Source organism: Colius striatus, chromosome 3 (assembly GCF_028858725.1).
Source record: "Colius striatus isolate bColStr4 chromosome 3, bColStr4.1.hap1, whole genome shotgun sequence".
NCBI lineage: Eukaryota > Metazoa > Chordata > Aves > Coliiformes > Coliidae > Colius > Colius striatus.
In genome coordinates, this window is record NC_084761.1 from 89,825,341 (window position 1) to 89,852,518 (window position 27,178).

The 27,178-nt window shown below is 37.8% G+C and overlaps 1 protein-coding gene across 3 annotated transcripts in view; it reads right to left on the bottom strand.

Moving 5' to 3' along the window:
• Nucleotides 1-23,992, bottom strand: part of RGS12 (regulator of G protein signaling 12) — an 89,356-nt gene extending 65,364 nt beyond the window's left edge. For all 3 annotated transcript variants that reach the window (XM_061993321.1, XM_061993320.1, XM_061993322.1), the window contains exons 1-3: nucleotides 23,904-23,992; nucleotides 15,795-17,742; nucleotides 754-873 (exon numbers count right to left, since the gene is read on the bottom strand). In XM_061993321.1, coding sequence (XP_061849305.1) covers nucleotides 754-873; nucleotides 15,795-17,651 — 1,977 coding nt within the window. In that variant the 5' untranslated portion in view covers nucleotides 17,652-17,742; nucleotides 23,904-23,992. The remainder of the gene's footprint in view (nucleotides 1-753; nucleotides 874-15,794; nucleotides 17,743-23,903) is intronic.
• Nucleotides 23,993-27,178: the final 3,186 nt, after the last annotated feature.

Consider the following 27,178-nt stretch of genomic DNA (forward strand, 5'->3'; position numbering starts at 1 on the left):
ACATAATAAAGCTATATTCCTACAGCTGGTTGAGGGAAGCTCTCACCAGAGCAGGAGGAGCAACTGTGTAAATTCAGATGACTTTTTATTCCTTGTTTTCACCAAAATCAACAATGTCTGGGCACTGAGGCCCAGGCATCAGTTGATGTTATGCCAAATGTGAAATGACATCAGTATATTACACTCAGAAAGACCCAATCTCACCATAACCAACAACCAACACCAAGTTGCTTTTTCTCAACTGCTGACATGGAAGGACAAAAAATCTATTTGAGCATTTTTTTAAACTTTACTATATTCAGTAAGCTACATTCCTTAGGAAGTTATATACAGAGTCTGGCCCAGCAACAAATTTAACCCCTAAAAATTTTCTCAGTGCAATGCTTATCAGCTGAATGACAAAAAGAATACGATGAGCATTTCAATTTTATACGATAGTGTGATACAATGATTTCTAAGATAAGATTTTCAGCAGAAAAACTGTAGTTTTTTTTCTTTACATGACCAACTGTGATGGGTAAAATAAATCAAAAATCCCCACAGAAAGAATGGCCACTGCTGGCATCAATGTAAACTATTAAAGAAAGTCAGGAGATACTTGAAATCTGTATTCCCAACACATAAATGTCGGGTGATGATCGGTAAATTTATTACACTATAGATGTTACTTAATTTCTTTCATTAATGATCAGCATTAACTACTGTAAGGTCCCCTCTAGGCTCACTTCTAAGTTTTAAGTGGCAGTTAATTACCTCAAGGTCATCCAGAGAACGAGTAATACTAAATCGCTTAGATCTTCCGAATGATCTTCTGACAGAAGAACGTGGAGGAGGAACCTGATTTAATCCCACTGGATGTCCAAATTTTGCACTCTAGATAAAACAGAAAATATATATTATTATTTTACTTCTTTAGTTTTAGTACATTGCTGAATTTTAAGCATTGCTAGGTACAGAATTCCAAGGAGAAGGACTTGCAAACCTATAACACCACCACAATTTCAATGCAAGTTGGTCACTGGCCATGTCCTTGTAAAATCACGTATTAAAAGCATTAAAGTTTTAACTTTTCATGTCTCAAGTCAAATACCATAAATATTCAGCAATAAGTTACTGTATAAACATGAGTTATTAGCTAGGTTGCTAAAGTGTATACTTGTTACATGTCCATATGAGTAGACACAGCTTAACTAAAAGCAAGACAATCTTAGGTCTTTATTGACCTACAATAACAAAATATTTGTTCTTTCTATTGGAAATTACCATCCTAGAAATCACCTCAGCCGGCTTCTGTTGGAATCTTTCTCCATGCTTTTTAAAATCTTACTTTCACTACTCTTTTTTTTTTTAAGGCTTGCTACTGTGAAGTCCAACTTTTTAAATGACACAGTACAAAATGCAGGAACTTTCGTTCTGAGGAAAGAAACTAACTCGCTTGGATGTTCCATGACTAGAATTGGTGTTGCAGTAATTAAAACTAATGACTTTCTCTTTTTCCCTGTAATCATACTCTTCCTCCTTAAAAGGTCACCAGATGTCAGTTAAGCTACAACAGCTCAGCATGTACATATCTAGTTTATGCCAAATGATAAAGTGTAATCTCAAACCTAAGAGTAGGCACACACTCAGTGACTGGTGCTAAGCAGATGTACATAAACTCACTACATTATGAAAACCTGTGATTATGTTCCTGAAATTTTGGACTCCTTTCACTGTAACATTGAATATAGGGAAAATTCTTCCCTGTCTTGTGGTGTTTTTTGACTTGAGAAAATAATGGAGCTTAATTCAGAGTGGGGTTTTTACTTCATTTCAGCATCTTCATCATAGTAAGCTTAAATGCATATTTATTAGTTCTTTTACAATTGCTTATTGGTAGCTTTGCAATTTTATTAAATTTTATATTGGTCTTTGTTTATTCCTTTGGGCAAGTTGCTGTGCTCTCAGTTCAAAACAGGACTTTTGATCCCTTCAATCACATGTTTCAAAGTCTGTATATATGTCATAGAATCATAGAATTGTTTCAGCTGGAAGAGACCTTTAAGATCATCAAGTCCAGCCTTTTTCCTAGCCCTATCAACCACTCATGGTATCAAACCATTCATACAAAGTAAAGATGAGCATCAAGACTATTATACAGCCTCCTTAATGCAATAAAAGACAAGGCACGCAACAGAAGATATCTGCCTGTTTGCTTATTCCCATGGAGTCAACACTATTCTTTAGCAACAGGCAGTCACAAGTACTCAGAATAGACTGTTGTGAATTTACAAGGTCATAGAAATGTCACAGCATATAGGAATATGGATCTAAAACATGTGGCAGGATTCATCACTGCAACAGGTTGAGACTCCAACTTTTTCATTCAGTACTAAAAGTGATCATTTTATATGAAATCTCCTTCCCTCCCATTTACTTTTTTAATTGGCTGAGAAGAAAAATGGGCAGGTCCTGCCAAGGAAAACTGGAAATCTGGCAACTGGAGATAAGCTTCTAAGACTTTTAAGAGCATCTTTAAAAGTGCAATATAAACAAGCTAAGATGGCTTTTGCTAAAATGATTGACTAAATGTGACAAGAGGAAAGTTGCTCTCTCTACGTGTTCACAGATAGCACACACTGGAATGAGGGCAGTTCCTGTCTTTCTGAGCAACTGAGTGGCAGGTACTGCTGAGATGGGTCACCCTTGGCTCATACCTTAGAGTCACAGCAGTCTTGCCTGTCTAAACTGAAAGCTTATACCTAAATCAGTAATCTGTGTCAGTGAACTCAACATTAACCTCTGGCTAAATTCAGCAGTATCTATTACTATTACTGCATATCAAAACACTGACATGGCTCCTCCTTTTTGAGTATGTCCTTTTTAAAACAGCAACAATATACGTATAGAACTACTTGGTTTTACCACTAGTCAAGTATGACCACACCATTTTTGAAACAGCTCAGCAAATTCTAAGTGAAATTTATGACATCATTAGTTCAGGTACAATTGGCATTTTGAAGCTAATTAAATAGTTACACAGTATGGATTCTGGTAAATACACTTTCATGTATTTCTTAAAACAAGACTCATCCCTCAGAGGACTTCAGCCTCCATAAAATAAAAAAAAAACCATATCAAATGTAGTCATATCTATTTTGAACACCAAATATATTTACATTTTTCTTTCTAATTCAGCCCCAAAAGAATATAAACTGTCCAGTACGTTTAAATAGTGGAGACTGCTGTACAGGATGCCAAGAGTTGAAGACATACAACTAGAGAACATATACTTAAAAGAAATTGAAACAGTATCATTACAAATTGAAGGAAGAGAAACAAACTGCCTGAAGACAAATCTATTTAGATTGCACAGAGAAGCAGATTCTAGGTAAGATTAATTATCATCAGATACCCCATTATAGAAGTAAATGCTGCTTATCAATTTGTAGTCAGAAACATAACAAAGAAAAAGAGGGAAAGTGGACAACAAAAAACTTGCAAATTTTGTGGTATTAGAAAACAGAACAGTAAATCCAATCAAAATTTTTATTTACATTTTTTAACATTTTTAAACAAAACTCAGTACTGAGTCCTGGATGGAATGGTAAAGATAAGAGCAGGGGAAAAAAGACTCTGAGAATAAAACAGCGCTTAAGAAACGATTACAAAACATAAAAATTCACTGAGTTAACCGTTTTCCCAACCCATTTGGTTAACAATTACAATTAGGAAAGTGTTTTCAACTCAGAAAATCTCTTCCTTGCTTGAAGAATCAAATTCATTATCTAGGAAATTAAGGAAGATATTGCTTAAAAAAGAGACTGCAGTTCACAAAGTATTTAATTTCCTGGTAATGGTGCTGAGAAATTTCCCTTTTCATCTTTCCTTGTCTGCATTCCAGACATTAAGACTATGAAGCCAGAACTCCTTCTGCAGATCAATTTTTAAAACTGCCTTGCATACATACACACACAAAGAAAGAATTGTGTAGCCTAAGTAAATAACAGCAACATATTGGCAACTGTTTTTCATGGGACTCTGAAGAGCTGGAAATAAAAGCATCCATGATTGGAAGAGAGAAAATCCATTGCAACTAGAATGTATTAAACAGAATGGCTAAATAAATACACAGTGTTTAAGTAAAGACAGGTTGCTGGTGCAATGACCGATTTTAATATAAAATATGGAATCTGTTAAAAATTACTACACTACCAAAAGCCTTTCTGCTACTATGAAACAGATATTAGAAAACAAAATCATGGAAATGTGTGAAAAAAAAGTTGATTAGTGAAAAGCATGTGTCACAGCAAAACATCCTCTGCATTTTGCAATACAGATACTTACAACCATGCTACTACTATCCAGCACAGTCAAAGCACAAAAGAACATATCTCTGAACCCCTGTATCCCATTATGATTTGGCAGATGGAAAAGAAAATCAACAAAGGATTGAAGGAATTAACACACCATGGTCTGAAAAATCCATTTCTTTTTCTATTCTTATAAGAATGTAAAAATTATGAACTTGCATGGACTGAAATACTAGGTGAATATATAATGATAAGAGAAAAAAGCAGGAAAATTACTGGGTCTGCTTTATTTTGTACTATAGATCACTCTATTTCCTTAGGCTAACAGCAAATGGCAAATGTAAATACATTCCCTTAAAATAATCATCAATAACTGATCAAACCATAGTCTTTCTTTCCTTTTAAATATTTTTTTAAAAAAATAATAACGTTTAACCTCCTTATTTGACCTTGTGGATGTGCTACCTCCTAATCTGCTTGATGAGAAAAGCATTAAAAACTAAAGCAGTTTGTTAATCTGTCCAAAAATGGTTTCTGCCTGATAACAAGAAAGGTGTAATAGAAAAGCACAAATGAGTAAGTGGGAAATTTTATACCTCATGTATTAGCAAGAAAGAGGGAGTGAAGAAGCACGACACATGTTCGATTGCAAATAGAGACAAAGAACAAAAACGATCCAAGACAAGTTGACTTGCACGAATCTAGTTCTTTAAAGACAGAAAGAAAAAGGATGGTATCTTAGAAGTCATTTTAACTGATACACAAGCAGTAGTTCCATATAACATTCTTTTTAGCAGCTTTGATGGCTTAAAGACTTTGCATGTAGCTCTGACCACTCACATCAGCTCCCAAATTGCAGCAGGACACCCCCTCATCTCCACTAACAATAAAATATAGTTTATGAAATCATAGAATCATAGAATGGTAGGGTTGGAAGGGACCTTTATATATCTTCTAGTCCAAAACCCCTGCAGAACCAGGTCCACCTAGATCAGGTCACATAGGAACACGTCCAGGCAGGTCTTGAAGACCTCCAAGGAAGGAGACTTCCCACAACCCCTCTGGACAGCCTGCGCCAGGGCTCCCTCACCTCAAGAGTGAAATATTTTTTTCTTATGTTTAAATAGAACTTTTTGTGTTCCAAATGAAACAATCATGTTCCTAATATAGATTCACAGACAGTCACACCAACATAACTGATGATGCTCACTGTCAACCCTGGCCTGAGCATGACAGGAACTCAAAGTTGGTACTACCAAAGACATGCAATGTGAAACTCTGATAGTCAATACGATACTCTAACCTGGAGCTTAAGTGCACAAAAGCAAGTTGATGAAACCTTATCAATTATTCAGAACCTAAAGAAACTAAACACCTTTAGAAAACATCTTCAATTACCTTAAAGAAATTCTCAGCTATAGCATGAGCTGTATCATGTTATTTCATATTCCAACAAATGCTTTTATCAAATATTGCAACTTTTTAACAAATTGTCATGCATAACAACCTGAAATTTCCATTTTGTCTTTATGTCTTTCTATAGTTATACACATCTTGTCCTCTCATCCAAAAATCTGTATATAACTAATAAAGCTATGAGATTCCTCTTATCTGGTACAACAAAGATGGAGGAGCAGGATGGAGGTAGCAAGGGCACTGGTGGCTCTTAGTGTACAAGGGGGTAAGGAAGCAACAGATTTTTTCTGTGTGTTCAAACATCCTTGACAATGACAAAATACATGGAGCTGGCAGCAGGAACCCAGAAAGGAGGGGGGAGAAGGGGGGAAAGAATGAAAACTTGCAAGTCTTAGGTCAAATTCACAACATATAGCAAATTTAATCTTTTCATGGAAAACACATTACCATTTGTGACCTTCAGGTGGAACTAAAGAGGTTGAATCTTATGGGACAGAGATTTTGGCTGCTGCATCGAGGAGCAGGAAGAAGGAAAGATAAAATATAAGATGGGGAGCTAACTGAAAGTTTAAAAAAATACTAACAAGCCTGATCATCAACCCTTAGAGAAGGATGCTTTCCAATGGTTTGAAAACTGTTTCACACTGAAAGTTGATCTCACAGGATTCACAAGCAGGTGAGTGAAATGATTTTTTTTAGTGTTTGAGTAGAAAAAAGCATAAGAAAATAACTGAATATCACAAAGTTACAAGAGCACTAAAATAAAAACACAGTTACTGGGTATGTAGTAATTTTTATAGAAATGGTTTCCTCTTCCTGTTCAGGTGTCATAAGCATACTGTCCTCTATCCTGATCATTTAAAATAATACAAAAGGACCATGTATATGCTAGAATGTTCATAATAGAGCCACTTGCCAGCTGGATTGGAAAAACTCTCCGAAACACCACTTTGGGGAATCTTACACAATCCACTTAAACCACGCTTGCAACAGAAATAGCCATCACTACCCAGACAGCAACTGGCCATCCTGCTCCAGAGTCAAGTCCCCAGGTAAGCATCCCCTTATAATAAAAATTACAATAAACTAGATTCCTTTAATAAAAACTCCACAAGTATCTGTACAAGGGTCAATCTGACTTCTGATTTCTGACTCATTGCCTCTAAAATGCACATAACAAAAGGAAGGTGCTTATATTCAGACTTTATCACTAAAAAAACCACAGCACCATCTAAAAGACCTCAATTTAAGGACCTCAGCTAGTACATAGTTTGCTATATTCTATGTGACACAGAGCTAAATCATGCTAACTATAAAATCAACACATTTTAATATGTCCTAGTCCTATTTCCAACTATTGAATCTTTTCAAAACTCTCACTGTTTTTAGGTTTGCCTCTATGACTTTGTATGGTAAAGCACATAATAGTTCAGAGCCCATATGCACAGATTATATAATGTGAAACTTCTGCAGATATTAAACATGCCAAATTTTCTCTCAGATATTAAATAGCGGAGAGGTCAGTCTGGAGTGACAGACAGCACATCTTTATAAAAAATGCAGGTTTAAAACTTCAGAAAGAAAGTTCAAAATTCAGGCCCTCCTGAAAAGAGATGGGAAACAGGGATGTCACAGTATAGTCGGTGCACAAAACAGGACAGAAGTTTTAAGTCCTGGGTTACAGGTAGGCATGCTGATAGAAAACAAAGAATAAAGTAACACTCTTCAGGCCACCCTCCGCTGCTGATGTCATCATGGATTGACATCATCTCACAGAACTGGGTTAGGTGGGGGCAGGCTAAATAAAAAACCAGCTAGCATCACTCAAACTTCACTGACATCTTTTCCACAGCCTTTAATTACACTACTATTCCTGTAATTACTTTTCTTTCCTTTTTTTGCACCAGTAAAGACAATGATTCAAATAATATTACTCACCATTACTAGTCAATGGACTTGATCACTTTTAAGAACATCTCTTTACTAATCAGGTGATAATGATACACTTCACTGCCTTCTAACCATTACAGTGGCATTTTTGATGGCAGTTAAGCCCACAATATGATCAAGAGTGATGTAAAATTTTATGTAAGATCTCTATGCATTCTGGGAAGAAAAAGAAAAGAGGTTGTTCTACTGGACATCCAAGTAAATAAAATTTATTGCTTATCTCCTGTACTAAGGATCTAGGCACTGACCACCTACATTTCAGTACTATCTTAATCCCTTTTCAAACAAGAAACCACACATGTTGATGGTATCAATGCAGATGGAATAGTAAGATCATTTTCTCAGTGTAACTAGATAATAGTATCTCACATGATCTGGAAGCCTATTAGTTGGAAATTGCAGAGGAATAGAAAGACCTTAGTACACTAGGGGAAAACGTGGAGAAAATTACAAATACACACATAATAACTGATTACTTAGTAACAATCAAAAAGGCAAATGAAGAATCATCAGAAAAGCAAAAGAAATCAAGAAACGAGCTTTATGAATATATTGCCTACCCACACATTTTAAAAACTGCTTATAGTTCTGGTCAAACTATCTTAACAGTAATAACAGTACAATTAAGGGCAGAAGATCACAATTATGATAACACTTTTGTATGGGAAGAGACTAAGCAGATTTCTGCTTGGAAAGTGATTGATGGTTGAGGTTTAAAACTAAATTATGAGGAGAAAATAGGGAGTAAGGTGGTGCACTATTTTTCACGACAAATATTAGCAGGTAAGAAATGAAACTATATGAAAGGTACAATTTTGCACACTATTAAACTGCAGAGTATGTAAATCAATTGACATCAGGAATGCCAAAAATAAAACTGAGTTTAAGAAAAAAAAAAATCAAGAATAAAGGTTATTATGCACAATTATGTGGATGGTGTCTACAACAAAGTAAAGTTTCTAAAGATGTGCTTCATTTTTCCATGTTTCAGTTTAGGCACTTCAGGTAAGTTTGAGGAATACCATATTTATTTTTGTTAAAGACCTTTATCCCATATTGATCCATTTTTGTCCAGAATTTGTATTTTACAGCACCTTTTGTTCTCTAAATCTTCTCATCTGCAAGGAAATGGGCTCCGTTTTCATAGAACTGAAAGCTCAGACAATTTTATAATTTCTTAACTCAAAGCTTTTATCTTGAAAATTTAAAATAAAGCAATTTTTCATTATTTCAATTCATTTTGTGATATTTGTTTTTCTATGTGCTCTTTTCTCCATTGCTTCTCTTTGTTTCTCAAGATGTTACTTTCTGCTGTGACTGCAACATAAAACTCAGAAATACTCAGATGCCTGCATCTCCCCCGAATTGTAATTTTGTTAACTGTACTCCAAATCTAAATTAGATGTAGAGAAAAAGTTAAATTCAGATGTAATGAAAAATTTTAAATCTCTGGCACATAAATTTGACATGGGATAATTTCACAAAGTCCACATTGTTCTTCTACAGCCAATTACTGTCTAGATTTTCATAGAATCATAGAATGGTAGGAGTTGGAAGGGACCTTTAGAGATCATCTAGTCCAACCCCCTGCAGAAGCAGGGTCACCTAGATCAGGTCGCATAGGAACGCATCCAGGCGGGTCTTGAAGACCTCCAAGAAAGGAGACTCCACAACCTCCCTGTGCAGCCTGTGCCTCCCTCACCCTCACAGTGAAATAGTTGTTTTCTTACATTTAAATGGAACTTTTTGCACTCCAGCTTCATCCCATTACCCCTTGTCCTGTTACTAGCTACTATAGAAAAAAGGGATGTCCCAACCTCCTGACACCCACCCTTTAGATATTTGTAAATATTAATAAGATCTCCCCTCAGTCTCCTCTTCTCCAAACAGCCCCAGTTCCCACAGCCTTTCCTCGTATGAAAGATGTTCCAGTCCCCTGATCATCTTGGTGGCCCTGTGCTGGACTCTCTCCAGCAGTACCCTGTCTCTCTTGAGCTGGGGAGACCAGAACTGGACACAGGACTCCAGATGAGGCCTCATTAAGGAGGAAATTAGATATTGTATCTAATTTCTTTTTCAGAGAAAAGCACTCAACATTATTTTGGCTTTCTATACATTTTTGAGGATTCTAAACTGACCATTTTCTTAAATCACTATTTTAGAAAATTACAACACATATGAAAGTGCTGCATGAAATTACTAAACATTTAATTGCTTTTCTTTTTCTCATAGCAAAATGTTTCAGAGGATCTATTCCGTATAACTGCTCCTTTGCAGATTAATTCACATGTAGCGCACTCACAGATTGAGCTTGGTGTTTGAGATTTCAGTTGAGTTCTCTGTAAGGTATAGAAGTACGTTTCAGATCAGAGCAAAGCCTGTAATTTCAAAGGTTAACATTAAATTGCACTATGTAAGAATAGCAATCCAGCTGCCATTAATTCTGCTTTATAAACAGCTGGGGTGGAACAATTTAAGCTAGTGAGCAAACAGAATTGTAGAGGAAAGGGAAAAAAACATGTAATTATACAACAAGAAACAAATAAGGGAACCATACAGCTTTGCCAACATTGTCTTTGCATCTAAACTATCTGTTTTTCAGTTAGCTCACCATTCAGCTACCAGCATTAACAACTGCAATTCTTGGACTTCAAGCAAATTACAAATTTTCACCCCAAAAAAAATTAATTCCATTTTTAACTTGAAGAGCATATCTTTTTTAGCAATATTTGCTTTAGAAACAAAGACAACTCTGAAGTAGTTAAACTTCTGATCAAAAGAGAATAACAATAAGAGTAACTCAGAAAATGTATTAGCAAGGAAAGATGTATTAATGAACCCCATAGTATCACTTACCTGTCTTCTCTCTTTTACATTACTTAAGTCATGAAGGTTACAAAGCAGTTGAAAGGCTTTTTGGTTTTAAAAAGAGGAGGTTATTTACTATTATTTTCACTATTGTCCAGTGAGTCTCAGACAACGAGATTATCTATTTTTTCTTTCTTTAAGATCTACAAATAGGATCCATTTAAAAAGTCACACTCCTCATAAGCACAAACAATATGGTCAAGATAGAAGTTGAATAAATATGAAACAGGAAAGAGTTTCTAAAAATCAATACTGAAACATTTTTAAAAGTTTGATCATTACTTTTTAATAGATTTGTCATAATCCTTTGAAATAAAGCTAGTATCTAAATACTAGTTATTAAGCTCAGATTGTAAAATCTCTTAAGATCTTAAATGTTATATTTGCCTCCACGATACTAAAACAGATTTTCTTTTTCTTTACAAAAAAAAGGAGTGGTGAGAGGTCAATGCCTAGGATTCTGTCCTCATGGAGAGAAAACTCAAAGACTAAACCAACTGTCATGAAGCTCTCCAGTGGAAAAGGGAGTGTTTCCCAAGTAAAGCTTAATTTAAAACAGTAATGGGTAGACATATTTTTGGCCAGGCGCTACCCCGAAAACAGAGACTGAGGGTTGAACAAAATCAAACGTATTATATTAATTTAGTCTAGAAAGAAAGGAATGCTTCCCCTTTCAGCAATTTCTCAAGTTCCTTGCCAACCCTAACATCCCCTGATGTTTTCATATTGCTTACGGTGCGTTTCCTTTGTGTAACCCAAAATCATGCAAAAGGGTGAGTAGGTAGGTGACTGGAACTTAGTGGGAAGCTGAAAAAGGTAGTAATAACAATGCATCAGCAAAAGTAATACAGTGCAAAAGGAGTAACAAATGAAAAAGCAAGAATTACTCCATTCCTACTGAAACCATACCCAGACTCTTCATCATCAGAGGCCTCATGAGACCACACAACCCTACATCGTATCAATCTCATAGTAGTTTCTCACCACCAAAAATCTTCCTTAGTCATTCTAAGATTCAAAGCCACCTTATCTTCCATGATCATGAAATTCCCTCTTCAGTGAATTTCAGCAATGTCATCAGGCTCCCCACCATTCATTTTAGTCTAAAGCCTACAGAAGTCAAGGAGGCCCCCCAAAAAAAACATATGATGCTTCAATAGAAATCTGTTCACATTAAACTTCTAAGAAACACGAGAAATGTGAAGTTCAGTATAGGAAATAATTTTAGAGGTGCATAGGAACAGAGATACCTTCCACTAGACCTCAGTTAGAAGACAGGGAATAGAAATAAAATTTCCATAATTTCATTCTCCCCTTCCCACTTTCAACAATCATTCCAAAAGACAAAGATTTAATAAATACATAAATAAAGTGTCAGTAACTTAGGGATAAATTTATTACACTTTAAAAAAAAAAGAAACCAAACAAAAACACCTCTGCTCCCCAGCAACCTTTGATCAAACTAGGCACTTTTAATTTTTTTCAACTATTCACACTTATATTGAACTTTAAAATGCTTGTAAAGTGTAAAGAATAGTAATACTTAACAGTGCAAAGAATGGTAATACTTTAAAAGTAGCTTTGCCAATTACTACAAAATTAACCACAATTCTAATTTATGAGCTAAAATCTTCATCATTAAAAGGACAACACCAGTCAGGGGAAAACAAAGCTAAGAAAACCTGTTTACTACCTTGTAACCTGAAGTCTGAAACATCATACTTATTCCTACCCACGAGAAACACTTCAAAAGGTCCAGTTCTGAAAGTGCAATTTTAAATACATTATGGTGACTAATGTTTTCTCACATCTGCTCATGTACTGAACAATTCACATTTGTTTTATCAGTGCAGATATAAAATCAGCACAAAAGAGTTTATGCCTCACTCCCCACTACCACCATACAATACAGCATATTTTCCTGAATTACATGCTGTGATCATTGCTGTTTAGCTGTACAGCAGTTCTGCTAGATCAGAATTGCACCCAGGAAGTCATGTCCTTTCCTCAATGTGTAACGAAAGCCTCAAGGAAGATGGTACATAATAAGGATGTGCAGAGTCCATCACAAAAATACTCCAGCTTTTATGACTTTTTCTCCCTCTAGGGGTTTCTGCACATTTCCAATCATAGGATATATTACCCTTCATTATTAATTTAAAAGATTTTTAAAAACCCACCTTAATTAAAAAGCAATTTACAGACTGCTCTGCCAAATGAAGCATTAGTCCCAGCCACTAGGTTGTAAAAATATGAATGTAATCCCACGTGAACACTTCATACACTTTATTCCATGACAGGAATATGTCTGAGCAATCTGTGTAAAATCAGTCCTTACCACTTAAAAAGGTCACAGTAATCTGAGGACATATAGTTTTCTAGAAAGTAGCATCTATCACATCTGAATAATGTTTTGAAATACATAGTCTTTGGGGTTTTTGTTAAGAAACTGATTGCTCAAAACTCCACTCAATCTGGCCACAAGCACTACCACACATGGGGCACCTACAACCTCTTCCACTGCCTTACCACCTTCACAGTGAAGTTCTTCCAAGTACCTAACCTAAATCTATCCTCTTTCAGCATAAAGCCATTATCCCTTGTCCTACATGCTTTTGTAAAAAGTCTCATCCCTCCTCTTCACATAAAGCAAAATGCAGGTCTGAATTTCTGAATATCGTTTTCTTAAGAAAGTAAATTAGTGCTCTAATATGCAAAAGCATAGATTTTTCCTGTTTCTGCAATATCTAAAGTAGTACAGAGGTAAATTCAAAAGTAATGACATCCCTCAACTATTTTCATTACAGATTTAAGATGAGAACAGAGTACTACTTCATCTTTATGACTTATTCTGAGTAATGTTAAGTGCTTGCAACTTATGCTTGTAAATCATTTCAAGACTTTCATGAGCTTTTCCTCATCAATTTCAATAGCCTTCAATAATATTGAAAACCAAAATGCAAAATAAGTTCTGTAGTCTTAACGAGGAGACTAAATGCTAAAGCCACATAGGAACATTATAAATGGGTCTTACAAACAAATCTGTTATTAATCAAAGAACAGAATGCCTATTTTATTAGTAAATAGACTTAAAAGGGAGGATTAATAGAGGTATTCAGTGCTAAAACATATTCTGGTGTATGCTGATTGGAGTGATGTAGAAGGAGAAATATTATTACTGTTTAGCCAGAATATAGAACATCTTTGATTTTAAAGCGAAAATTTTCTATTAGATTTTCATTAGCAGATTCCTGACTTCCAATTAAATAGATGTTTCAAACACTTCAGAAATGTTTGTTTGTTTCTTTTTAAGTCTCTGGGGGAAAAAAAAAACTAATACATATCACTATCATGGACATCACTGCAGATACAGTTATTGCAGAGACCATGAAAGAATTTCAATAGCATTCCATGCAGCTGGTCCAGTTCCCAAAGAGCACAGCATCCATAATGCATTTGCACCAGGTGCTCCATTTAGAGACGCTTTTCCTTGGTCCCTCAACAAAGAAATGATGAAGCAGATTATCTCCAGGGTAGCATATAGAATTGATTTTTAGATGGTTTATGTTTATAAATTGTTTCTGATTGGATATCTATTGGATTATTTTAAAGTATAAATCACTTTGTATTTAAGATCATTTGAAATGTAATATGTTATTGTGGGTCTGGAAAATATTGCTGCCTGTAGCAGTCACTTCCCCTTAACAAATGCACTGGTGCATAACTGTTACATATACTAGGGGTTTTTATAATTATTTTCAGTACAAAAACTGTACAAAAGAACATATGTGAAAGCTGTTGGCTTTATAGTGCAAGGAAAGCAATTAAAAAAACGATCTCTTTCCATACCAAATCAAAATGGTCTGAAATTCTGCATTCTAATCCCAAAAAAGGCTATGCCCAAGTGTCACATCAATGCCAAGGTTTTGTTTACAGTATGAAACAACTAATGGATCTCTATTGGCATCCACCTGAGCAGCAGTGGGTATTTTTAAATCGGGTGGAAAAAAACCCCATTTTTTCCAAAACCAGATTTGAATAGCTTGATGGATATTATTTTTGGATACTTTTGGGAACACAAAAAGTTCCACTTAAACATAAGAAAAAACGATTTCACTGTGAGGGTGATGGAGCAGTGGCACAGGCTGCCCAGAGGGGTTGTGGAGTCTCCTTCCTTGGAGGTCTTCAAGACCCGCCTGGATACGTTCCTATGCGACCTGATCTAGGTGACCCTGCTTCTGCAGGGGGGTTGGACTAGATGGTCCCTTCCAATCCCTACCATTCTATGAGTCTATGATATATGAATCAATCACACAAGCAATAATTCCTCAGAGAAAGATAATGCTTCTTGAAGACAGTATCAGCTTCTGCCTTTCCCTGAAGTCAGAAATTTTTTTTAGACACAACTCTGCTACCAATTCATTTAGTGTAGGATTAATGAACTGCACTTTATTATCAACAACAGACTCCATGAAGTTAGTTCCCTCAACAGCAAAAAGTGTACGTGTGAAAGGGAACAGCATGTGATTATGTTGGATATTACTCCCAATTTTATTTTTTTTAAGCTTCTCACCTTGGTTTCTAGAAGCCCAATGGTAGACAAAGCAAGTAGGTTAAAGCAATAGTTTGGATTAAAATTAAAATTACAGCAGCCTGGAAGAAAGTTAGATTTGTGACTTAATAGTGGATACTATAATTATCACTAACAACCACCCTTTGATGTCGGTTTAACACTATCGTATTGAGAGGTTTGCTGGAGTACATTTTTATTTTTAAATTGCCTGATTCAGTTAAAGTGTTTAACAAAAGTTTTTGGACTCATTTTAGACTACATCTGTATAAAAATAGATACCACTAAAATAATAACATTTGCAAGCCAGCCTTTTATAAAAAAGGAATCAGACTGATGATCCAGGCTCTTTCCATTCTTTTTCTGCTGGAGGTCAGAAGGAACTGAAGTTGCTAGAATGTCATGTCTCCTTTTATTGCAATGCCACTGCAACATTTGGAAACAATGAAAAGAAAAGAAGAAATGTGAGAAAGCTCTAGTAGACAACATTTCTAGCAGAAGTACAATTCCAGAGCTGCACTCAATTAAACAGGGATATGCAAAGCTTCTGCAAAGGAGAAAGAAACATTATTTTTTTAATCTGAAATTTTGTAAATGATATAACACATGCTTAAGTTTTAGTATGCAAGTATCATGGTATAAAAAAAACACAGGCTAATGGCTTTGGAGGTTTTTTACTTTATTTTGCTTATTCTTACCTTTTTATCTTCTTTAGACTTCCTAATACTGTGTGAAGGGACAAATTTGTTCTGCATGCAAAACATCTTCTTAGACCATTCACTTTTATGAGACTTTAGTTGTGGTTGACCAAAGTTGCCATCAACTCTGTATCTGTCAGCTGGAATCTTATTCATTGGCGGGGGAAGAGTTCCACAGTTAACACTCGACCAACCATCCGTGGAATCAGTGTACGACTCCTGGTCACTAGCACTTCCATGCTGCCATTCTTGTAACACATGCACAGGCAACCACCTTTGATTGCCTACACCTGCAGTGTTTTTCTTTGATGGGGGGACTGAATTTCTGGAGGAAACCAGTGGAACTTCAATACGAGCAGCAGGACTTAAGTGTTTGCTTATGTTTTGGGACTTATCATTCTGAATTACTTCTAAAGGAATGTTTCCTTCTTGTTCATGAAAGAAGCCATTCCAGTGGGAAGCAGGTTGATTCTGCCCCCTTCCCACTGGATTTTCCCATATGCTATTTGGAATGTGTTTACTCGGATTGCTCCCTAAATCAACCACCAGAACTCTGTTATTCTTTTCTTCTTGGTTAAAATTTCCAATTCCACTATCACTGTTACTGCTTGTACTGTTGTTCTGATGAGCATCTGCATCACCATCAAGAAAGGCCCTCGCACGCATTCCCTCAATCAGTTCCCCCATATCCCTATACAGGACAGAAATAAACTGAAGAACGGGTAGAGATGATGTTGGAAACTCCAGGCAGCCATTTGTGTCTGGATCTGCTGTACATTCCAGTCCAAAACGTCTTGCTATGCCCTGGTGAATTTTATGATGAAATAATTCAGGATCCACCATAAAAACATGGCAAGATGTCCTCAGAATCCCTTCATCTTCCTGAGCCAAGCTTGCATCATCATTTGTCTGCATTGTAACTAGTCCAAAGAATCTCCTGTCATCTGGGCAAACAGCACTGAAGGCCAGTTTCTCCGCAGGATATTCTGCCACTACACCTGATTTGTCACTGCAGAGCTGAATACAGTCGTGCATTATCTTCATCATCACTAGTGAATGGATTTTTTGCTCTGCCCGCAGACGTCTCATACATCCACGAATAGCCTGCAAACTCTCATTTTCCAAATTTGAGGTTGTTGAAGGAAGTTCAATAGAGCCTAGGTAGCCTACAATCATGGCAACATTTAAAATGCTAGCATCTAATCCAAAGTCTTCTGCACTCTCCAGTCCAATTCTAAAAACTGAATCATCATTCAAGACTTTGGAGATTTCTTCTTTTGACAGTAGGTTTGAATTGCTTACACTTTCATTGCCAGTTTCAAATTTAACAGCAGCAGAAGCTGAAAATGATCTTTGTTTGGGCGCAGAATTATCTGAATTACTGGCACAAAGAGTAGGATTCTCAAAGATCATGTTGAATATGCCACCAGACTGCATTTCTTCAACAACTTTTTCTGCTCTGTTTATACCCAGAGCTTTAGAGTCAGGTTTGGGTTTCAGCCACCCCTTCCCATCATAAAAACCAACTTCTTCATCACTTGAACATGAATCTATATGACTAATCCCTTCAGCAATGACCATGTGCAGGACTCCAGAACATTTTCCTATAAGTTTCACTACATCTTCATGAGAGGCTTTTTTCACGTTGATTTCATTAACTGCAAATATCTGATCTCCTGCCTTGAGTCCAACATAATCTGCAGGACTTCCTTTCATAACACAACTAAGAACACAAGGAGCTTGTCCAGAAAGGGTAAATCCATAACCTGCCCTTCCTCTAGCAACTTCCACACTTCTTATCCGAGGAGGAGCATGCATGTTGAGTCGACGTTTGGCTGTTTCCCCTGGTCTGTACATTTTGGGCTTTTTTTCCTAAAATAGGAAAACTTTTAATTAGTCCAACTTTTGGTCATGTTTCAAGAGTATTTGTCCTTCATCTGATGAAGTTCTAAAGAAAGAAAGAAAAAAAAGAGATATTTTAATTCTCAATCATATTTCACGGTTTTTAGTATGCAAGGTTACCTTTACTTTTCAGATACATTGCTAGTGAATTCTACCAAAAAGTATTAAGACAACATCCAAAACAAAGCAAAAGCAAATAAAGTGGCTGTCCAAAATGACAAAGTAACTGAATGGCAAAGCACAGAGCAGAATCTAAATCTTGACATATAGTCAGTGTATTTATACTACAGCATGTTACATCTTCCTCAACTTTGTCACTATTCAGTTAACTTTTATCTCACTGCACCATTGCAATACAACATTTTACAACACAGTGAAAATCCTGGGTGAAGCTCATCTATCTTTTCCCACTAACATAAAAGTTAGAGCACAAGTCTATCTATTCAGCTGAAGTCCACCCCCCTTCATATTCAATGTAGAGAAACAGGTACCAAATAAGTCCATAGAAAAAAGGTAGAGAAATTACCCCTAGAGTGGCCTGTATGTCTCTACTGACTAACTGTAAAGACAGCTTAAAATAAGTATCTCAAACTTCAACTTTTGCACATGTTTGTTACACATGCAACAACAAACAAAAGGAATCCAAAACCACATTCAATCTGTTGCAGTAATTAATCTACTCAAAAACAATTTGTCAAAAAGCAAACACTATTAAAATATGCATTTCAGACAGTCATTCCAACATCCATATGGTTCAGATTAGCTTAAAAATTCCAAAAAAAGAGGAAAAAAGGAGAAACTCCGCATGCTGTCGGTATTAATCTAGTCATGACTTTACAATTAAGATACAGCAGCTTTATGTGTACAGCAAGAAATAGTAGATTTCATTACATTTTCACATTGACACTGAATTCTGGATGTCTTGTTCTAATTACACTTGGGTAAATTTCATTGTTTTAGAGAAGTTTCCTTCACTAAGCAGGTTAAAAATGCATTAAAAAATGTTTCAACACAAAGAATAGAAACAACAACTTCTTTAGCTTTTGAAATCATCTCCTTGTTGCGTGATATGAGCTCTTACTTCATGGGTCTGTAGGATGACTGAAATAATAGGAGGACTACAGCTACAGAAAATTGCAATAAACTTGGTCTGAGCAAGTGAGAACTAATATGAAAATAATTACTGCTCTGAGCTGGTCCACAGGCTTCGCCATAACTCAGTGACATTATCGCATACTTATGTGTAACGTACTTGAAAGTTAATACCTTGTACTACCTGGGCAAAATCTGGGTATTTTAGACATTGGATACATAAAAATATACACACACAAACACATTTGTTTATTATACCTAAAGTGTTATATTAGTGGTGTCCAAGCCACTACTTGCATTGAAGAGAAATGAACAAGAAATCCTTCTAACATTGCTCTTGGCTACGAAAACAACAACTCCCCCCACCCCACCCCCCAATCAAAATGTGATGCAATCCACAGCACATTCTTTTCTCAGTATTTCTGCCTGGGATAGAATAAACTTCAAAAGTTCCACTAAAATAAAACCCCAAACCCTAAAATACAATTTAGGATCAAAGCCTTAAACTACTTAACTACATATGAGCTGTCTGATCACCAATTTTTTTAAAAAATCACTGTTGTTCCTTGAATATTCTGCTAAATACCCAACTACAAGGTGTGATTCCCTTAGGACCCTTCCAAATGCTAAACAGGACAGCCTTTAAGATACTAGAACACATTCACTCGGCTTTACTTATGGAGTTTAGTTTGTATTTTTTGAACAAAGGGACATCAGGTTTTTGTGTCTCCATGGTGCAGCTGTGACGGTTCAATGTAGCATAGTTTTTTGCAAGTTGTTTTAATATAGTCATTATCTCACTTAAATAACAACAGTTTCCCTATAATTTGAAAAAATAAGTTTGCTTTAAGAAGTAATGAAACTTCCCATTGAAAACTTTGAACAGAAATTATACCATAAGAAATGCTTTGCAAATGTTAAACCAAACTCACGCGTTGCTGTAGAAGATCCCTGTCAACTTGCATCTAGTCTCGTGCCTTAAATATAAACTGACCTTTTCCTGATGAGACTAAACTTCTGAACCAAGGGATCACTATGCATTGTCAGCTATCACTAATTAGGTCTAGTACTTTGTGTGAATAATCATTAAACATGTCAAGATACAGTTCTCCAACCAATAAAACTGAACCAATAAATGCCCAACAGTAAATAAAAACAGTCCACCTACTAGGATGAATATATACATGTTAGAGTGAAAATATGTGTTCTCAATTGTCTGGAGAAACGTCTAATGTGTCCCTCAGGTACCCTCCAAAACTGCACTGCTAACCTGATCAACATATAGCACTGTAGTACCATCTGGCACCTGAAAACGTGCTGCTAGCTTGCAAGAGGAAAACAGACAATTAAAATAGTATTAGATTATATATAACCTGATAAATTAAATATCTTTAAAATAAGTAGGTACGAAAAATAAGATTCAATACTATGAAGTTGTAGAGGCTGATCAGAAAAATAGAGTTTTCCAGCTATCTTTCTAATCTGTTAAAAAGTATCCTAAATGCAACTACAAAAAACATACAATGAAAATGCAGTTAGGCTCCTCAAGGGAAGGGGTAAACCTCAGCGCTGTCTTACCTCATCATTTTACATTTGCTACAAGAAGATTGCTTTTAACAGTATTCACAAGTCAATTTATCTATTTGCCTTCTTAACCTATGCCCCTTACACATCAAGCACTTCCTCCAGATGATAACCACTGACAAGGCAATGTCATTCCAAAACCTGACCATTACAAAAACAGTAGGCTGCTAATAGATTACTTTTTTTCCAAAGAAGTTCCAGAGGTGAGAAAGCTTCCAGCTATTAGTATATTTGTGTGTATAGCTAGGAAGTAATTAAACATTAAAATTAAACATGTGTATATACACTAAAAAAGAACCCAATAAAAACAATGAAAAAACATTGTTACGTCATTGGAAGAGCCATCTCTTCCCTCTCCCAGTAGCTGAATATTATTGTGTGGGTTTTGTGCCAATTATACTCGTAACAAATAAGAGCTCACTCAATTGATCTAGGAAATATCAAGGCAAAGGACAAATGTAGCTCTTCTACAAGAACCCACTCAGGTATGTTCTATTGCAACAATGACAGATGAGGAAAAAACATTAAAATTGTATTTCTCATCACCAGAGAGATTCCAATAGATATTAGTTGGAATCTAGTCTGGAACAAACTAGTTCAGAACTAAGTTATCAAATTATTTAATTGTCTTAAGTTCTTTGTAGATTTGAAAGTCAGAGCTGAGAAGGTATGGTACAAAAATGGCACAAATTTTCTCAGCTTCAGAGTAATCATGTGTCTGAACATCCCTTTCTGTAACAAAATACAAAATGTGTAGCGTAACCAGTGATACAAAGACATCATTTTAGCTGCACCCATATAAAGGTGCTTTGTGGGTGTCTGTGTGTTCACTACAACATTGTTGTTAGTAAACGGTATAAGCTGTGATAACTGTAACCAGTAACCAAAGATAAAATTGAGGTATTGATTTTCAGTTCAAATTAAATATTGAATCTTACTGAGGCTACTAACAATATGCTCCTGTAATTACTTCTGAAAATCATAGCACTGAATTTTAGAAATTTATTTGATATCATAACTACATTCAGTCATATACAGTAGGTCAGAAAAAGTTACACCACAATATTACATGTGGCCAAGCTTACTTTGATTTTTTGCTATCTCTAAACATGATAAAGTAAGCCTTAAAGAAAAAGTCCCTAAAACACCAAAACACATCAGTGACTTTTCATCAGGAGGTTATGTGCATTTTATGGGAGAATACAGAATAATTTGGAACATATAGCAATCAAATCTTTAGCAAGTTAAATAGAGTTTTGTGACATATCAATATACTTATTAAAAACACTGAAAGTTCATCAAAATTTGTACCAACACAGCTTAGAATATGGCACGGAACTAATGCAGTTTAATAACTACAACATGTTTCACAGGACACTTCAGACAGAAACATTAACATATACAAATTAAGAGTTGGGCAATTATGTGAAATAACATAATTTGTCTGTATACATCAGCTGTGTCACTGAGCTGCAAAACAAACAAACAAAAAGAGTTTTCTGCCAGTGTACATTCTGGTCTACCACTTCAATCAATTATTTTGGGGTATAAAACACCAAAAGTACCAGTTTCAGTCAAACTATACTTTATCCCACAAATACTGCATTTCTTTATGTAATATTTTTACATATCCATGCTTGCTTTTCATGTCATTTTCAAAGCCTCCACTACAGGGAAAATACTACTTATTTGCTTACGTTCAAGGGAGAGAGGTGGTTTGTTTCCTGCTTCTGGCTCTTTTTAACTCATAGCAACAAAAAGAGCAAACAGAAACGGGAGGCATACTCCCGTTATAGTCTATGTTAGACTATAACCTTAACAGTTACAGTGAGGGAAAATGTGAAGTTTATAACTATACTACTGACCACCAATTCCTTTTAAAAAGTCTTTGGAAGCAAACTGATCCTCAGCGCTACGGTATCCACATTTATGTGCTGGTTTGTTTTCTTTTTTCTTTTTTAAAGCAGAGAACTGGTTGGCTTCATTCATATTTTCAGCAGTGAGACTGCAAGACGATAAAGCATGCAAAGTGGAAGTGCACAAAGGATAGAGACCATTCCCTCATCCCTCACACACATCTTGAAGTACTGCAAAAAAAGCCTTCAGCATAGGTGCCACTCATCAAGGCAGAACTGACTTCCACAAATGATGCCACTACAAAGCTCAAATGAAGTTGTAAAATTTGAATTCCACTCACTATTCAAATGTGTTATGTGTTTATAGACAAGTTACACAAGAAATATAACAGCACAACCTGTAGAAGACAGCTACCAGTTGTTTGAGAACTTGGGCAGGACAATATTTTAATTAAAAAAAATTAAATCTTATCAGCATTTCACAACTGGCAAAACATACTATTATGTTTCCCGTATGAGAAACAACTGCTTTACCAGAAAACAATTAGGTGTACCTAGCACGATCATTTAAAAAATACTGACTTCAATTAGTAACAGCAGGCTAAAAAGCAGTTAATACAAACTCTTCTCACACTGAAATACGTGTACAAAGTACAAAGAACACGAATAGGGCATTTGCTGTTTTGTCTGACAAGACTTGCGTGACCAAGGACAAAGTTTTCTAAACCTATTGTATAAACAGTCCAGTGACTGAAATTCAGATTAATTTATCTGTTGTATTTAAGAAGGTGAAAGGCGTTATGAGTAGTATGGCATTTTTTCCCCCTTCTTTTCTTGCAAATACGTTCCAAAACTGTTGGGAAGCCGCGGAAATCGGCAGCATCTCAGACTGATGCAGCGACACTCGAGATCTGCTCAGAATAAAAGCGGTGGGGAAAAGGCTTGGGACGGTTTGCACTCACGGCGCTTCCACGCAAAGGCGAGAGCCGGGAGACGCACGTTTGAGTCTCGCCACAACGCCGCGCCAGCCGCTCTAAAAGTTACTCTGCCGGCTTCTGGGGAGGCACAAGGACCCAAGGACAGCCCACTGCCCCAGGAGGGCTCCTGCGCCGGGGGGCGCGGGTGCGGCTGGCGCTGCCTCGGCGGGAGCGACAGCATCCCGTGGGCGCCAGGACCAGAGAGGAGCCGACAGGCCGCCGAGTGGAGGGGCTGGCGACGAGTCCGCACCGCCACCACCCGCCTCGAGCAACGGTCCGCGGGGTTACACATTAACCACCCCGCAACAGAGCCGCTTCCCAGGAGGGTGGAGCTGCGGGGAGGGGAGAAGCGGCACCTGAGCCCACAGGGAGGGTTTGAAAAATCAAGCGGTAAGAAGACGGGAGGGTAACGAGTACCCGCCGCCGCCCCCCCGCCCCCGCCGCGGACGGACCCTCCCCCTCAGCGTTGTCCGGCGGGGGTCGCGGGCGGCGCCGCTGCCCGAGGGGCGCGCAGAGGGGGCGGCGCGGGCGCTGCCGCTGCGCACCCCTCCCCCCCCCGGCTCCCCTCACGCCGCCCATCTGCCACCCCCTCCTCCTACCGCAGCCCGAGCCGTGTCCTGAGCAAGGCGCTCGGCGGCGAGGGGGATGGGAGAGCCGGGCAGGCAGGGGTGGGCGCTGCCCCGCTCAGACCCACTCACCTCCGTGCCCCAGGACTCCGGCTACTCTACTGAGGCACCAGCTCCCCCGGTCGCCGCGGAGACGGGCGCCGGGCTCCGCCACACAGCGCTTCGGCCACTGGCTGCACGGAGCTGTCAGTCACCGCACTCACCCGGCAGGGGTGGCGGTCGGGTTCCCGGACAGAGAAAGGGGAGAGACAATACCCAGCGTTAAAGAACTACAGCTCCCGGCGTGCCCTGCGAGCCGCCCGCTGGCTTCGGCCGTGTTGAGCAGGCCGCGCGGGGCGTGCCGGGACGCGTAGTTCCTTCGGCTCCCCAGGCCGCCTCGCCGGGGCGCGGTGGGCAGTGGGCGCCCCGCCTCCTCGCCTCCGGCGGGACAGGCAGTGCGCAGGCGCGGGCTGCCGGCGCCCGTTCGAACGCGGCTGCTGGCGGAGCGCGAGGCTGAGGCGGGAGGGAGGAATGGTTCTGTGGCCGAAACCGCGGCGAGAGGAGGAGTTTAATGATAGATGTCGTACAGAAGCGACAACTTGGTCTCGGAGTCGGGAAAACAAAGAGGAGCCAATCCTCGTGTTAACAACAGTAGGACGTTATCTGGCAGGGATGAGGATCGGTAGAATAACCTGCACCTCTGCAGCGGCGCTGAGGAGAAGCGGCAGGTTGGTCAGGGAGGACAGGCCGAGAGGCGTTCAGAGGTGCTTCAAACAGGTACACTCTGCCTTTGAAGTCCAGGAAGAAAGTGAGACAGACCTTACAAGGTAAAGAAAAAGGGAGGGAAGGTACGGGGTATAAGGTAAATATGGGAGGGAGCAGTGGGAGGCGCTAGGTTCAACCATTAAGCCATCCGATGAGGGTGAGGTAGATGAGGCGCTTCATAATAACTAAGCATCCAAAGGGCAAGAGTCGGTGTAAAGTGGAAGTTTTGCCACCGAAATGGAGCAAGGCACAGGCAAGAAGTTCTCAGAATACATTGGGAACAGCTCTTTATCTCAAAAGGGCAATACTAGAAAACCTTATCTTAAATAGGAAGACTAGGTAGAAGGAAAGATGGTTAGCAACCAATAAAAGTGACCAATAGTTATGAGATTCCTGAGCAATACAAGGCCCAGAAAGGGGGAAGAATTAACTAAATGCTTGACCTGAGATGATTTTGTAGTCTTTTCAGAACATTATGGACTTTATTTGTTGACAAGTTCTTGTAGGGATCCTTTGTACATGGGAGATTTCTTCATTTCAATGTCTAACTCTATGGACTGGAAACCTGAAATGACACTGAACCTACCAGTCAGAAGGTGAAGGAGAGACTTATATCTTGTTTTCTTTATGAGTTTTTTGGGTCTGGTTTGGTTTTGGTTATTTCTCAATCTCCAGAGCAGGATATCTATCCTACAACTCACTGTTATGTCTGTAAGATAACTTTTTAAAACTGTGACTTGATAGTTTAACTTCAGTAATTTGTCTCATTTTTATCCAGTGTAGAATGTTGCTTCTCAGTATCTCCTTCCTTTTCTGAAGTGCACACAGTATACTGAACATTTCAGGAAAAAAAACAAAAACACAGGCCAAAAGAACAATCTTGCCGTATCAGTAAAATTACAGGATATCAGACCTTCTGACTTCCTATCAAAGTAATTATTGATCCATTAGGAAGGATAAAAACTCTAAACATAAAGAAGAAAATTGACCGATTGATTTTAAACTTCACATGATTCATCCTTTCGGATGTGGTACAATAATTTTTTTAAAAAAACAAAATTCTAGAGATCTGAATTTGCAAAAAGAAATTATAGTTCTTTATCCTTTTGACTGGAGAGATGTCACAGGGACAAGAACTGCATTCCAGAAAAAATAAGTGTTATTTTGGGTTACCCTCCCTTAATAGCCCAGTTATTTCCAGCTTCCCTGTAAGAATGTAAAGACTATGTGTCTTTTGCCATTTTTTCTGTTGTTGTGCTACCCCAACAGATCTAGTATTGACTTATACATTGATCGTACATTGACTTACATTGGTCAACCACATACTTCAAACAGTCTGACCTTGTCGACTTCTCTAAGGAAGAAAATCTCTTTGAAAGTGGCAAGTAGTGAAGTGGATTTGTAACTATTCCACAGAGGTATGTGCAGGTCTCCTATTAATCCTTGTGGAGTTAAAACAAAGAAATTATGCTTTATTTTGTTTCAAAGAGGAAACATACTAAGAAGTGGCGTCAGTGTCTAATAATTACTGCATGGCAGCATCAGATTACCTCTTCCACAGATACTGAACCTGTTCTATTTGTGGTAGCCAGCAGAATTGATTGGGCTTTTGTAATAGCACAGAGGTATGTAGTCTGACTTCACATAATGCTTTTCTGTAGTAGAGCAGAATTTCCTACGAGAGTATTGCTCAGCAAGGAAGAAGTGAATGGTGAAGCCTGATTGTGCATACAGATATATGCAACTCATCATGTATGAATTTAGTGCTTTTCTTAAGTGTTTTTGGAAATGGTGATTCAGACTTTATGTTAGAATCTGGAACAAGGTGATTACTGGCCCCTCAAAAATCCCCACAAGATTTCAGCTTTAACTCTTCTTGCTGTTTTCACAATTGTTGGAGACAATAAAGGAAGAAATGGTGTGAAACAAAGTGACAAGGATTTGTGGCTTTTGGACTGTAAGAGCTTTGGCTTATAAGCTTAAGTAGCTTAATGTTGGGTCTACAGACATCTCAATCACAGGAAGGGTGGCTGTCACAAAAGTGTCTGTCAGATTTGATCTGGAGAGATTTACAATGCATCCTGTAATGAAGTGTGATTATTGCTGTCACAAACACCAGATGAGGAGTCAGAAAATAAACTTGGTCCACTATCTGATGCAAAGTCTGTGGTTCTAATTGCCATTGTTTAAGTACCTTGGTTAAAGGAGTGAAAGTGTTGGTTGCTCCAAGAACGTTTTGTTTTAGACACACGGAAATGTCCTCACAGAAATGTACATTTTCTAAATGTTCTCAATGTGTTCAAAGTAATAAAACTGTATATCTAGCAACAGGACAAGGGGTAATGGGCTGAAGCCGAAACACAAAAAGTTACATTTAAACATAAGAAAAAACTATTTTAACTGTGAGGATGAGGGAGCCCTGGCACAGGCTGCTTAGGGAGGGTGTGGAGTCTCCTTCCTTGGAGGCATTCAAGACCCACCTGGACACATTCCTATGTGACCTGATCTAGGAGAACCTGCTTCTGCAGGGGGGTTGGACTAGATGATCTCTAAAGGTCCCTTCCAACCCCTACCATTTTATGATTCTATGATATAATTGTTAG